The following is a 16519-nucleotide window of genomic DNA, read 5'->3' on the forward strand; positions in this document are numbered from 1 at the left end:
GCAGCATTTTAACTAGAAAGAAAGTTCTAGTTGAGGGCTAATTTAGCAAAGTCGTGGCGCTCTGAAGTACCTGTAGCTCTAGTTCTGCTGCAGTGCTATCTATACCAAGATCACACAGGCGCCGCCAATTCTTTCTGGCATATCTCTCTGCAGATCGCACAAGGAAGACAATTGTCATTACCATTTTATTAAAATGTGTCCTATCAGCAACATTTTCCCCTCACATATCTAACCTCCCCCCCCTCCTTTATTTCTTCCCCTCAAATTCTAATCATCATTCCCCTCCATCACTTGCTGGGTCTAATTCCCTCTCTTACTTCTTTTGCAAAGGACCTCTGCTTTCATCCTTGAGAAGGGCTTTAATTCGAAGTGCGACGCTGAATAAAGAAGGGAAGACAGAGAGAGAGAGAGGAGAGAAGAAGAAGAAGAGAGAGAGTGATATGGAAAGACAGAGTAGCAGCAGAGACGTTCGGGTGTCAATCAATCCGGCGCGAGGGGCTACAAGGGCCTGTGACTAGGGTGCGTTTGATCTGTGTCTTTCAAAGGGGGAACAGCGGGAAGGGCCATCACAGACGATTTGCCTCTCGCTGCTGGCCCTGGTGCCACTCTGACAGAGAGCAATCACAAGCAGGTTAATTCAACATCTACCTTCTTAATCTTTTTTTCCCCTGTCTCTTTCTTTTGGTCTCGTTCTGTCTACTTAGATGAAGAACTGCTCTTTCTGCTACCACCCCCACCTCCCATTTCCCTCTTTTGAAAGAGGCAGAGATCACAAGTGTACTTTCAATGCCTTTTCAAATCACCTAGTTTGATCCCTTTGGTCTTCATCAGGTAAAGCATTGTTGATTTCCCTTATTCCGGCAATACTTTATTTACGTGTTGCTATCAAAGGGCAAAATATCATTCAAACTGTCAGACATCCATGAAAGCAAAATGGGATTGGTAATTTCTTTCAGGATATTTTTTTATTTATTTTTTTCAGTAAGGAATTTTTTTTCTGGGCTAAGAAACACCATCAGCTGCATTTTCAGATAATTTCTGGTGCTGTCATTCTTTGGTTCATATCTGCGGTGTGGTGTGAGCAGAATATGAATTAGAGCGTCAAGATGACATCTTGAAAATATGCTGCTTAACTTGACTGAAAGAGGAGGATGTGTTTCCTCCAGATGACTGAAAGACGACGCGCATTCCAGACAAGACCTGACCTTCGCACGTGACACTGAAATACAAAACCTGCAATGTATGGAGCCCGCTATAGCACCGGCCCGGACGCATGGGGAGAAATGTCCTTTACTTGGCATAAGTCCTGTGTCCTCGTATGGCTCAAGAGGTCAAGCTCAGGGAGAGACACAAAATTAATGTGAGGATGGCTTCTTTACCAAAGGTCAGCCATGGATAAGGACAAACAGAGGTGAGGGGACATCTGGGGTCAAAGGGTAAGAAGAGATGTAAAGGTGTGCTTTGGTTAAAGGTGAGAGGGTTCAGAGAATATGGAGGAGGGAGGTGTTTTCAATGTAGTTGAAGGTAAAAAGGTTGAGCAGGGAGGAAGGGAGGTGGAAGAAAAGGAGGTCAAAGATATAAAATGGTCCCTAAATTTGATGAATGAAAATCATACCAAGAATAAGTCCATTTCAGAGATTTAAAAACAAACTTCTCAGAGTCGGTACAAGGACACAGACCAGATGCATTCGGTTTCAGCAGGAAATAAACCACAGAGTCACCAGAAAGCAGCCATTTTCCAGTAACATCCCTGCCTGGCCTCTTTCCCATGGTGCTCCCCTCCAACTCTACTGCCTTTATGTAAGGTCAGAAGGATAACAGGATAAAGACTGTCCTCTGTGCTCCTCTGAAGGACAAGCACTCGGCCGATTGGATTTGGTGGCCTTCAAGGACAAAGGCAGAACACTGGGATACAAAGGAACCAATAGAGGAGGAACAAGATTTCATCTGTCCCCATGGCCTGAGTGATTGGCAGGGATGGCTAGACCAGCAATCCTTGAGCTCTGCCTCTTTGTGGCTGGGTGCCCTCCATCAGCATTGAATAACAAGACTTGATCCACTGACAAAAACACACTCAAGGAGCCTGAAGGATCAGACCTCTGGGGAATAATAGAGCCTGGGCAGGTGCTTTGGGGGCAGTCAGGTGGTTTAATTCAGTGGAATGACTTCATGTTGATTTCTGTTTGGGTTAAATGTGTTCAGATGTTTGTCTGAACATTAACATGGGATGTGAAAGAACATTGAGACAAGATAGTAACCAGAAGGTGATGGGTTCAAAACCTTGAAATAGCAGACAATTATTGATGTGGAAAACATGTTCCCAACTACCAAGGGCAGTAAGGTGCCAGCAAGCAAGGCACTTGTTTCAATTGTACTGCTCTTCCATAAAGTTGGGAGTATATCTCAAGAAGAATGGGCAGAAACGAGGCAACAGGAAGTGAAAACCGAATCTGTAATTCTGAGTAAAGCTTTACAAACACTTGAGCTTCTTTTTGTTAGACATTCCTCCAGTTTGTGCAACAGGTTTTCTATTAAAAATGCGTCTCAAAAAGCCAGAGTTGAGATAACCCTAATGACATCACCATGACACCATCAGGGTAATTTTCTTAGACTAGAAAGCTTCCTCTAGAGACAGAAAAGACATCATACAAATGTTTTCACAGGCTGAGTAGTTACTACTCATGATTGGGTGTTTTTGTTTTGCTTCTACTGAGCCTATCCGAGAGGACTTACCTGCATGTAGGTAGGCGAGGTCCGGGTTCTCAATATCAAGGTGGTTCTCCTTCAGGTGGTTTCGGAACTCCATGGGAGAGTTGCTGGCATAGCTACATTTGGGACAGTTGTACATCTTCACTCCCTCGTGTTTCCCCGTATGAAGGATGTGCTTCCGGATGTTCTCCGCACAGTTGGATCTACGGGAAACAAACCAAGTTAAAAAGAAAGGTCTCATTCCTTTTTAAATTTAAGAAAAAAAAGATAAAGATTAAAAGATAAGCATCAGAGGGGAGAAAACACAAGATAAACACTTTGCAACAATCCCAAGTAAGGTTTGCTGTACTAACAATTTATAGTTAACACACACACACACACACACACACACACACACACACACACACACACACACACACACACACACACACACACACACACACACACACACACACACACACACACACACACACACACACACACACACACACACACACAGGGGCACCCCTCTTGAGAGGCCATGTTTGGACAGGCTCTCCAAGCATTAGTTGCCTAAATATGCCTTGATAAAACAAGCCTACAACCAGCACATTAATAAAGACTGCTTCACAAACACAAAACAACATTTGTTACAGAAAGTATTTACATCTTGCAAACTCTTTGATATTCCATCACGCTTTTGTATATCTCTCAGATATTTCCTTTCCTTACAGATTGGGAGCAGTGTGTGACGACTGTGAGCGCATTTTGAGGCCTACAGAATGCATTAAAGATACGTCTGAAGATGTCCGCTATGCAGTATGTATCTGTTGGGGTTGCATGAGAGGTATAGTATAAGCGGGGTGTGTGTGTGTGTGTGTGTGTGTGTGTGTGTGTGTGTGTGTGTGTGTGTGTGTGTGTGTGTGTGTGTGTGCGTGCGTGCGCGTGTGTGTTTGTTGGTCTTTGGGCTGGTCAGATAGGGCAGGCCAAGCACTGAGCTACTGCAGGGTATAGGATGTAACGATGTCAGCTCAGAGAGTCACACACACAACCCTCTGCTGATTAATGACGCTGCCTGACCTGCTCCCAGGCTCTATCTAAACCTGCTCACAGACACACACAAACACACACATGTGGTGGTGAAGCACTGGATGGTCAAGACAAACATGTACATACATACATACATACATAGAGAATACAGATATACAGAAAGCTCAGTTTCCACCAAAATAAAAGTTATAAATCTCTGACATCACTACACATATCACAGACACAGATCCACACACACACACACACACACACACACACACACACACACACACACACACACACACACACACACACACACACACACACACACACACACACACACACACACACACACACACACACACACACACACACACGCGCACACATATAATGCATCATGCAAGCAAGCATGTGCAGTGCAGAACACAGTTTCACACACCATCATGTGTTGATGGATGGGGCACTCGTGCTCAGTTTGGACCTGACATTCTCGGACAGTATAATACGCAATTACTCTCCCTTATCACCTTGGCCGGGACAATAAAGCCTCACAGTGCCATAGCTCACGCCAGCCAAGGAGAGAATTTGTTTTCACTTTTGCAGAGACACCTCTCTCCATCACGGGGCCATAGTCCAGCCCGGCTCCACTGCGGCCTAAGAAAAAAAACAACAACAGAGCGGCCTCTCACCGGATTCTGTTGTACAAAATACATAAGCATCAGCCAACGGTGAACAATGAGGGCTCTTCACAAAGCCCAAGACTATGTCGGCATGCCTCGACAAAAGCAGAAAAAAAACACCTTTTGAGAGCAGTAATCCACAGCGTTAACAAATAAAGAAATGTCTGTTTTGGCAGAGGATGGCTATACCACCATGTATGTAGTTTAACCTATTTACAGTGCAAACAAGTAGAAAAAGAGATGTTTTGAACCTGCAGAAACCAAGAAAACAAGACCTAAATACTGACTGTATACAGGACAGAAACACCACAGAATTTAGAAATGTTGCTGAAGATGAACCTAAACTAAGGTTGAATTAGAAAACAATCGCTGTAACGCAAACAACATACTTAGGTACAAACGCTTGCTATTTTGGGTGCATAAGTGCATTCATACTGTAAAGTATTGAAACATGCCGTGTACCTAAGTACCCAGATGGTGTATAAAAACATCAAAATAAAAACAGCAGGAAGAAACTAAGAGAAATGTCATATTTCCATCAATATTTCCACGTATTTTTCACCGTTTGAGGTTTGACTGATGCCCTTCTTTTCTGGTTTAATGGTACATGAGTGGAAAATTAGCACCACCAACAGTTTATCTTAAGGTGCTTAACTTCTAATATCCAACCAACAACATTTTGATGAGCATCTACTAACATAAACATCATGAATTTAGTTGCAAAGCCAAACTACAGCCAGTAAATGTCTCCTCTTTATAATGTGTGTGTGTTAATAAACTGTGATAAGGCTTGTACTGTGATTGTGGCAATCAATGAACAGAAAAAGACAAGTAAATCATTAATAGCAATTATTTCTATGACAATTAATCATCAACTAAAACTTCATTATTGTGACAGCCTAAGGTCCTGTGGGTCCCCTCAACGTCAGGTAAACAGAATTTCAAGGATTAGTCTTAATGAAGCAGATTTCCACTGACTACACATTACATTGCCTTTAATATTGTTATATTTCCATCCAACACATTGTTGTGATTACTTCATTATCAGCCATCACTAGCAAAACAATAACAGGTTCACAGACAAATCACGGCCATCTGTTGACTCCTCTGCGGCACCCTGGAAAAAAAAGGAAGTTGAAACTGTCACATGCTCATGAATTAACGCAAACGATGCTGCTTAAAAAAATGCATTTAATACCAAAAGTGAGCTGATTTCTTATTCGAAAGCGGGAGCATAAATAGATGAAAATTTTGAAGCGGAGCTAAAAGGTTCTAAAGAGAGCGCGGGTGGATTCCTAGGGGGGCCATGCTATCTCTCAGATATGGTAATGGCATAATTGTCATATTAAAACAACACAACGTGCGTTTAGGAGTCAGCAGGTGTCACAGTTAGTGAAAGCCCACACCAGCCCTCCTACTATACACTGTATTAATTAGTCCAACACTGTTTCAACTTCCTCCCCCACCCATGCACTCACCATGGGAATCAGCCATTCTGACGCTCAACGGATACATCACCCCTTCTCCAGCACTCTCCGTCTCTCTGCCTCTCTCTCCCCTTTATTTTAGCCATTTCCATATTCCTCCTCCCAAACACTGTATGGTAATGGGAGAGGTGTAATTGAGAGGCGCTTCGTTAGAGGAGATTTAAATGTGTTTCTTTGTGTGTGTGTGTTAAGAGTTGGGGGGCTGCTATTTGGATCTTATTCTGTTATCATCATTAATGCTTCCCCCCCACCACTCATCACCACCTCCTCCTCCCTCATTTCTCCCTTCACTTTACAAGGTCGCAAACCTCCCTGGCATTGACGGTAAGCGTGTCATCCTCAAAAGCCGCCATTGCCTTGAATTGAAACGCTATTTTAGAGTAGGTAGATTGAAACATGAATGTTGCGGCATTCAATAAACAATAATAGCCCTCAGAAGCATGGTTGCGTGGCAGGAGTCAGAGGCTACGTATCAATTAGACCGTTTAAGATGCCACTGTGACTTTAATGAGACAAAAAAAAAAAAAAAATCCTCATTGCGAACATTAAAACAATGATGCCTTAAACATTAAAGTAAAGACGTTTTGCAGTTGCATAAATAGCTGCAGAATAGTCAAATAGACACTGTTAATTGACAGCGCAGAACTCCCAGTGCAATATCATTCGAATATTCTTACCACTATTTCCCAACTATAATTATCCCCCTCTATTATCTATCTCCTTCTGAATAGTAGATGAGTGGCAGTTGATAGATCATTCACTCCCTGCTCATTTACATGCAGTCTTGATGGGGATATCATTGTATCAAGTGCGAATGACATCCATAACATTCAACATGGATATTGTAATACTGCAAATCAGATGTGTACCCGTAAAGCAGATAGAAATATTTTTATCAGGGTGAACTGTCAATCACACTTCTGCTACATTCGTCTCAGACCTAAATATTTCTCCACAACTGCATCATATTTATTTCATAAGCCCAGCTTCTATTGAAAGGTCAAACGTGCTAACTCCTGTGGTAGCTCCTTATCGCGGTCTGGCCATCAGAGACGGAGGTTTGAAACATGTATTCAGAGTGCAAAAAGCAGGGCGAAGGCGAGGGGGCCCCTCACGGCTGTCTAAGGCCCCCACATTCAATTCCTCATCCTCACATTAGTAAGCCAGCAGGGCGTTTCCACCTTCTCCCTCCTTCTCCTCCTCCCTTTCTCCCCTCTGGACCCCTAAGAACCCTTGGGGCCACCAAAATGTTAATTGGGCTTCTAATTTACTGTTTCATTTGCCACTATCTGTAATGATCATTATGTATTAGTGAGGGAACAATGGGGCCAGGGACATTTGGCACGTTCTGTGTAAAGTATCTTCCTGATAGGGGGAGTGAGTTCAGTGTACTGGTTTGATATGGGACCAAAATTCACCTTCAGTGAAACACAGATTTTTGATTAGATTGAACACATATGTACACAATTGTGAATCCTGAATATTAGAGTGTTGTGTAAGATCTTTTGAGAGCAGCAAGAAAGTAATTATGGTTCTAACACAGTGCACAAAATTAATATTAAAACTAAGAGTCAACAGCTACCAACTCTGTAAGTAGGCAGAGCAGTAATTGTAGAAAGCGGCTAAAATCAGCATGCCAACATGCTCTGAAAGACAATACTAACATACTGATGTTTAACAGCATGCTTGCTTACAATTTACACCATTCCAGTTAAGCATTTTAGCACATGAACATTTCATGATAAACACTTCACAGAAAGTACAACTGAGACTGATGGGAATGTAAAGTCATAATTCATCTTGAGGGGGAAACGATTGTGTGTACCAAATTTAATGGCAATCCATTTTAACTGGGAACTACACATGTCTTAGCCTGGTTCCACTAGACTATTGGTCACAGCTTCACTTTCCCACTGTGATTATAGTCTATAGACACCCTGTTCGCATGAATGATTGATCAGCCATCCTGTACGGCAGACCAATCAGTGACCAGCATCTGGGCTTAAGTGCAATGATGTTAAAGTAGAGCGTTTTTTGTTTTTGTTTTTTTGTATTGTAGATGCTGCCGAGTTTTGGTGCTTACCAATTGGTTAAAGCTGCTCCAATAGTTCTAAAGTTAAACTCTGTAGGATGTACTGTAGGATGCAACGACTGCAAACGATTCCCTATAGCGCGTACCCAGACCCATATATTCTCACGGTGAATTTGGGTCTGCAACACCAGGCTACAAATGTCTACCTCATGGTTGACAAAAATCCAGTGGTCATCAAAGTCAATACAATTCATCCTCTGGGAACCACAAATTCCTGTACAAAGTTTTGTTTCATATATTAAAGAAGACGTCAAGCTATTTCACTGGATACGTGAAAACTTTGATTTGCTTGGTGCTGAAGGAGAAGACAGAGGATGACCGGTCAGTAGGATTCATCTTCTTGGGACCATGAAGTTGGTGCAGGTGAGTGATTGTTGGAATATTTCAGTGTCGACCAAAGTGTCTAACAGCACTGCCCTCTCATGCAGTGAAATGAAACGCATAAATTCCAAAGCATTTCACAGTCATCCAAAAGAATACAATAAAAGTCCTACACTGGTCGGTCCTTACATAATACATACAAGTTGTAACTTTGAGGTGATATAAAATCTGATAATTGCGTAATAATAGCCCGACTACAATTCTTACTTCTCATCATTTCATTTTTTCCGAAGTTAAACTGCATACAAAACACAGATGAAATGAGTGAAGTGTGTCGCTGCAGTGGAGCAGGTGTAGCAAGCTGCTAAAATGACTTTGTCACAGAGGGGAAAAAACAAATGAAGAGTACATCTAAAACCAATGATGGGTTTGAGATCATTCCCTTTCACACTCTTCTGCCACAAACCTGACGAGGAAGCACGGGTGAGAGAAAGACAACGGAGGGCGAGATGGAGAGAGAGGGAGATAGAGAGAGATGGAGATGTGCAACGCCAGCCAAAACTTTTTCAATTTCACCGACAATTTCCTGTGTAATTACTGATGTGGTATGATGGTGTTTTAATGACAGGGACCTGCCAGTGACAGTGACATTGTGTGTGTGTGTGTGTGTGTGTGTGTGTGTGTGTGTGTGTGTGTGTGTGTGTGTGTGTGTGTGTGTGTGTGTGTGTGTGTGTGTGTGTGTGTGTGTGTGTGTGTGTTGGGGAGATCTGGCTGGGCCTGTTGATGATGGCAGAGTGATGAGATGGAGCCGTGCTGTGGAGATTAGACTTGTCTGCCCTCCACCTCTCCCACCCACCCTACACACACACACACACACACACACACACACACACACACACACACACACACACACACACACACACACACACACACACACACACACACACACACACACACACACACACACACACACACACACACAAAGCCTCTAGCATTAATGCCTGCCCCCCCATTCCCCCAAACTACTCTACAATGCCACCTGCTATCCCACCATCACACACACACACACACTCTGATAAACTCCCCACATCCCCTCCTACCCCCACCTATCAACCCCCTGATCATCAGTGCCATGGTGGCGGCCATCAGCGCCACCAACCGTGGGCGGGTCAATGAGCCGGTACCTGTAGTCGCACCAGGGGCAGCGGTACGGTTTCTCCCCGGTGTGAACGCGTTTGTGCCGTGATAGGTGGGACTGCGTGGTGGAGGCGAAGTTGCAGAGCTTACATTTGAAGGGTCTCTCTCCTGCAGGGGTGGAGAGGTCGAAAAGATAAGAGACAAACAGTGATGAGATCGAGATGACATACTGTGAGCCGAAAAAACACAGATGTATAAACCCAGGAAGAAGGCTACAACTGACATGATTCGGCTGACAATGTGACACAGACACAGTACATTTCAATTTAGGATTTGTAAAGCCAGTTTTGAGGTTTTTGAGATCAAATAATGAGAAAAACAAACGTGGCCAAGTTATTATTACCCGACACAGCAAAGGCTTTAAAAGTTCTAAATCTACTCCGTAACTTCTAAAACAAAATTTTCTGAAGAATATTAAGGTGCTGCCTTACTATGAAATTTGCAAAGATGGTAAATAAGGGCATTTCTTTATATTTTACATGTGAAATGAAGCACTGAAGGGGTTCATGTCTAATGAAGAACTGATATCAGTTGAAGTGTAATTGCTGAAACTATTTACATCTTTAAGTTTAAGCCCTGTGAGGAGTTATTCGTCAATTTGTATGTAAAAATACTGTTGTTCAATGCAACCAGAATACAAAATTAAAGTCTTCTATGATTTAGATGTTAATTAAAGAGCAAAATTTACACCATTAATGTGAAGAAACGGAAAGTTTGAATTAAAGTATTGTTACATTTTGTGGTATAACCTTAATCTGTCAACATGATATGAAAATGTATGAATGGATCTCTATGACATGAAGAGTAAGACTTTGGTGGCAATCCAGATTGGGAATTTCTATATGCATTGTAGATGATTAATATACTTGATGGCCATTAATCTAACAGAAGTATAGAGTTGTAATGCTTAATTGTAAAACTATGCTCATAAGTGAAGATAATAATTTGAATTAAAATCAAAGTGGCAGCACTTGCTGATGTGTGTAGGTGCAACCACTCTACAACAGGTGTAGTTGTAACAGTTTTATGTCACTGACAGAAATTTGAGCTTTCCAGGTGGTGGTTTGTTTTTAATTATTTTATTTGACAAAGCAGTGGCAATGAGAAGGTATTTTACTCAACCGTTTCAGTGTCCAGTTTATCTACTTTTATTATAAACATAACATTCAGTTGACACTTGTAGTTTCTATTCTGACATTTACATACTGAGAAAAAGAATAGCATTAGCTCCTCAATACTGATATATTTTGTATATGAAAGTTGGGAAACTTAAGGACATAAAATAGTGTCACAATATTGGTCCTAACAGAAACTTGAACCACAAAACTAGTGGCCTTAAAAAATCTGCATCAGTCAAAATATTGGAAGGAAACACTGGACAGTCTGTTCATGAGCACCTGCATGACAGCAGATTTGAATATGCAGCTAAACCAGTGGAATTGGCACATGTCAACATGGGAGAGGAGGAAAGAAATTGAAAGTTTCAGGGAGAAATGGCAGAAAAACTGAGGTGCAAACAAAATGAATTATGAAAACCTAAATGAATATTTATAACAAGATTCTTGATCGTTGGACGGCTGCCAGACAACGGTTAAGAACAGCATTTGTTTCACTATCTCAATTTCCGGAAAAAAAAAACACTCGTTATTGACAGCCTATCTGAAAAACGCAATTTCCCTAAGCGACAGAATGACATGGTGAAATGATAACTGAAATTAAAAATCTCAGATTCAGTCAGCCATACTGCTACACATGCCTATCATTGACAGCAGCATGTCACACTGATGCGCCTGTGTGCGAGTGGATGAGTGAGAAATGGCAAACAAAACTATGTGGCTGTTCAGATCTCAAAGTGTCAATCACCAGCCGAGACTAGGGAGGTCTGCACACACAACAGTTAGTCTGTGTGCTTAGATAAGTTTACGGCATGATTTCAGGATGTGCGTGTTGTTTCTTACCTGTGTGTTGGCGTCTGTGTTTGGTGAGGGCGTGTCTTGTGCCTCCCGCAAAACCACACAGGTCGCACAGATAAGACTTCTCTCCTATAGAAACAGATCGAGTGAAGAGGAGAGGTGAAGTCGCAGCATTAGGAATAGAAATGGAAACACTGTATGAAAAAAAACAAAGAAGCACAGGCAGCTAAAACCTCAGCATTTTTTTTTACATTTTATACTTTTGTATTTGTAGATAAAAAAAACTAAAAATATATGTTTACACATTAATTCCACACCAAATCAGAGGTTTAAAAAAAAAAAAAAAAAACTCAGCTTAGCAATTTGCAGGATAAAACAACAGTAAACAGTATAATTATTAAAAATATTGTTTCAATCACTTGTTTTGTCCCTTGTTTAAATCTGTCTTTTATTTGTGAAAATCTGCCAATAAGCGCAAACCTGACACATGGAAATAGCAGCTGTTGCTTACCTAATGTAAGACATCCTATTTTTCCCAAGCTTGTTTGAACCACTAATACTGAAGAAATAAAACATTTTAAGCTTAAGATATACAGTATGTAAATGACAGTTTAACTGGAGTATGAGACAACTTAACTTGAAGGTGTTAGCACAGCTTTACAATTGAGCTTTACGTAGGGAAGATGGAACCAAAGTTGTAATAAACTAAAGGTGCTTTCATACTTGGTACATTTCGCAAGTGTGAACAATGCACGTTACAATGATCCATGCTTAGGTCTGTTTGGAAGATATGGATTAGGGTCCAGACCAGCGCAGTCGAGTACAATATGCATCAGGTGTGAACCCTGCCCTCCGTGTCTGTGCACCCAAAACAAAAGCAGCAGTAAAATCAAGTCTATGGTAAAGTTTGCTGTAGGAATTGTATCAATTAGATGTACCGCACGTTTGTACTGTGTATACAGCTGCTGTATTATACAACAATGAATACAAGGACAAATAATCCACATATCTTACCATATAAAGCCATATATCTGCACAAATCTATGCCTTTATATTACTTTGAATTAAGACTGCTATGAAAAGCAACAGAAACACATTATTTCTAAGTGCTGAAACTATAAAATGACATCAAACCTCATATTTATGTTTATGGCTTTAATACGTATTCAGTGCTTTTTTTTTATTAACCTTCGAGTGGATGTACATACAACGTATAGTACTTTACTAGAAATGCAAGTGTCATGTCATCTCCTACATCATGGCATGGTAATTAGTGAAGTCGATTTATGAAATATTTGAATCCTCTGAGTATTAAAGTCTGGCGAAGAAAAGAACAATTCATTTTCTTTTCACTCAAAACAGCGGCCGAGGTGCCATCGAGCAAAATCTGAGGACTCAAGTGAAGACAAAGAGGAAGGAAACAGTGAGATAGGGGAGAAATGTGTGCAGGAGGAGAAAGGCAGAGAGGGAGAAAAAGAAAAGACAGACTGAACAGATGAGCAGAAGGTCTAGTCGGCTAACAGATGAGCCAAGCAGAAGTCACAGATCACTAGTGTATATCCATCAGAGCTCTCATAGCTAACTAATTCCTCCAATCAGATGGATCCGTGTAAATATGTCAAATGGGGGACGGGAAATTGCCAGTGTGGTTTATTGACTGTGATAAAATCTGAAAAGCACCGCTGAACATAATTACATACTTGTCAGAGCCATAAAAATTAGCTTTATTATCAATGGGATGGTTTTGTACAACTTCATTTGGGGGCGATGCCTTCCAGATGGGGAGCGTGGAGAGCTTTTTTTACGCTCCTCCTCTCTTCTCTGCATCTGGCTCTGTCATTAACAGCATGATGGTGTCTCTCTGTCTGTCTGTCTCGCACGCACGTGCGCGCACACACACACGCACGCACGCACGCACGCACGCACGCGCACACACACACACACACACACACACACACACACACACACACACACACACACACACTTGTGATAAGGCTCACTGGGAAACGCATGCACACATTTAGAGAATGGACACAGATGTGCATGCAAATTCGTACACACACACCCAAATCAAACTGCAGGTGATGTGCTGTATGTGCATGTATGGAAGTGATAAACACTCTAACATACACTGTGCATGTATGTGCACTTTGTGTAGCTGAGATCCGCATCACTTAAACATGCATCTAAATGCTGATGTTGAACTGCAGCTCTTGCCACACACTGATAACACATTTGGGTGACTCTCCCAGCTGGGCCTCAGCGGTGCTCCGCTTCTCTTCCGCACAGATAGCAGCTTTCAGTGAGTCCGCAGAGACAAAGCAGCCTCAAGTTTCCTCTATTACACCCATTTAAAGCCACTCAACTGTGAGAAGAGTTTTAATGCAGTGCCACTTAGAGGGGAGAAAAACAGCCTTAAAAAAGGTGCATTTGTTAGCCAATTCATACAGGTTTGCTTTTCAGTCCCAGTGTGGATGGCCTTTAAAAGAACAATGTTTTCACATACTAAATAATTGTTGACTCTGCTTTTTTATTTTAAATGTGGCAAAATCACCTCTTTGCATCTGATGAAGCAAATACCATTAAAGATAAGTCCAGATTTAAAAAAAATGTGTCACATGAAAATTCTGTTTGGTATTTCTGGCCATTGATAATGAAGGACACCCCAGTACATTGTCGCTCTCCTCCTTCCTTACATGCCCAATTGTGGACTTAGGTCCGCTGGTTCAAAATCACTGGCTGTCCCTTGAACCCGCTTTAAAACCCGAGGTGGCCAAGCTTTCAAAACCGTTGCACTAAATTTGTGAATACTCCCCTTTGTCAATGTGATTTCTCAACAATTTTTGTTTTGTTTTAGTTAGCCTGTTTGTATATTTCCTTCATATTATTTATTACCTTTTACTAGCTTATTTCTCCACTAGTGTCCTTGTCTCTTTGTTGTCTCTGTGATTTTAACTGTTGTTGAGATTTGAACACAGTTTAAACAGCTACAAATCATGTTTATTGTGGGCAGTTATATTTATTTAGTGAGAAGCACGTTGTGATTTTATGTGAAAGGTGCTTTACAATTAAACTTTACTTACTTGCTTGCTTAGCCCAAGAAAAAGACCAAAATAAAACCCAGCTATTTGAAAGCCCCTAATTATATATATATATTTTACATGTATTCCTCTACAACATGACAAAATAAGCAACAATCAACATTACTTTCCAAAAAGAAACTCAAAACTGAAGCTGAGCTCCTTCATCAGGACTGTGGGGTGAGGTTTGATCGTTTTAATTGACAACTCTGGCAGAAAGTTTTGTTTTAAATAGTATCCTACTGATTACAGGGAGAAATGGGTTTTCAGACCCTCTGATTAAAATAAATTCTTAAATTTAAAACAAAAACGGAATAATAAAAAAAGCAACACCTTTATTCCTGCGTCTCTAAACTCTACATGAGTTACTAAGCATCTGGTCAGACCATTTCTCCCTATCAGAAAAACAGCGCCGCTTACTCCTCCACTCCTCCCCCTCCCTCCTTCCCATCTCTCATTACGCCCAACGCTACAAGACCCCACCACAGAAAAATCCATAGCCATCGATCCCTGTGCCCAGCCGCGGTCGCCACAATTATTCTTGAGGCGGAAACGTTGGCGATAAATTACATGTGTGCTTTTCATCTGCTGTTCTGCGGGGCCGAGCGCTCCGAGGACCTGGGGAGGGGACGGCGAGGTGGGGTGGGGTGGGGTGGAGGAAGAGTGACGTGCCGCTGTCAACACCGGAGGAACTGGCTGGCTTAAACAGCATGAACATCTCATCCACCATGTAACCTCGCACTGACTACAATCGCTTGTGATTCACCATTAACCTCTGCCTTTTATCGGTACACTAATGACACCTAACCCTTTCCTTAAACTTTTACCTTTTAAACTCTGAACTCACACATCAGTCCGAAGCCGTTGCCTTGCAGACATACAAAGTTACAAACAAACATAAGTCAAGTCAAAAATATCTGTTTAAAAGCATAGATGACCCAGTGAGCACTGAGTCTAGCGCCAGACCCAAAAATGTCCCCCACAAAATAAACATTTCCTGCTAATGTGTCTGCACTGAGAGCCCTTAAACGTTTTGGCTATTTGAATATCGCCATCACTTCTTTTGTTCCCATGATACACCTCAACCCTCCACCCCTTACTGGAATTAAATCTGCCTTATTGCGAGACAATAAAAGAACTTTGAAGTCAAAATATACAACCTCCCTTTGCATGTGTATGTGAATATATATATATGTATCTATGTGTGTGTGTGTGTTTTAAATAACCCCGGAGGAGTCTGCATGCAGCTATAATTGCCTCCCTCATTAGTTATGTTTTAGCAGGAGCGGATGGGAGGGCAATTAATTTTACCGCTTAATTTTTGACATGGAATCCGCTGCTGTATTGATGTGCTCGCCATTTTGGGTCTCATTTTTCAGGGAAATTAATTGACAAAGTGCGAAGATTTATCAGCATATCGCCAGATTAAGCGACAAACTGAAGCAATGAGGAAATCAATTGTGGCCCTGTCGCTGCGTTCAACCCTCCTCTAAGCCTCCCCCCCATCTCTCACACACACACACACACACACACACACACACACACACACACACACACACACACACACACACACACACACACACACACACACACACACACTCCACAACGCCCAAGAGCCTGGGAAAAGCTGGGTGGGTCAGATGTAGTGCACTTATTTATTTATTTGAGTTGCTCATTCATCAGCCGTTACAAATGACCCTGGCGGCTGACGACCACTGAATCCCCCCCCACCCACCCCCCTCCCACCCCCCTTCTCTCAGACATGACTGGTGTGTGAGCAGGCAGTGATTAACATAAAAAACACACAAATCAGTGAGGAACGATGAATCCTTAGAAGGAGAGCTGAGGTGTTGAACTCTTCTTTATTTAGGTGTGTGTGTGTGTGTGTGTGTGTGTGTGTGTGGGGGGGGGTGTTATCAAGTTATCAGTTCCAACTGTGTTTTTCCCGCTATGACAAGTCAAAATAGCTGCTGAGAACCTGACAAGCTCCTTGTTTGCACTCAGCACATACAGTGTTAACAGTGATAATGGG

At 41.8% G+C, this 16519-nt stretch overlaps 1 protein-coding gene across 2 annotated transcripts in view; it reads right to left on the minus strand.

Moving 5' to 3' along the window:
• znf407 (zinc finger protein 407) overlaps positions 1 to 16519 on the minus strand; it is a 154538-nt gene that overhangs the window by 42938 nt on the left and 95081 nt on the right. For both annotated transcript variants that reach the window (XM_069693042.1, XM_069693043.1), the window contains 3 exons: positions 11453 to 11536; positions 9482 to 9602; positions 2734 to 2912 (listed from right to left, as the gene is read on the minus strand). In XM_069693042.1, coding sequence (XP_069549143.1) covers positions 2734 to 2912; positions 9482 to 9602; positions 11453 to 11536 — 384 coding nt within the window. The remainder of the gene's footprint in view (positions 1 to 2733; positions 2913 to 9481; positions 9603 to 11452; positions 11537 to 16519) is intronic.

This window comes from Brachyistius frenatus, unplaced genomic scaffold (assembly GCF_029030835.1).
Source record: "Brachyistius frenatus isolate BFR_SWC_R1_liver_20210118 unplaced genomic scaffold, ASM2903083v1 Contig_14, whole genome shotgun sequence".
In the NCBI taxonomy this organism is placed as follows: Eukaryota; Metazoa; Chordata; class Actinopteri; family Embiotocidae; genus Brachyistius; species Brachyistius frenatus.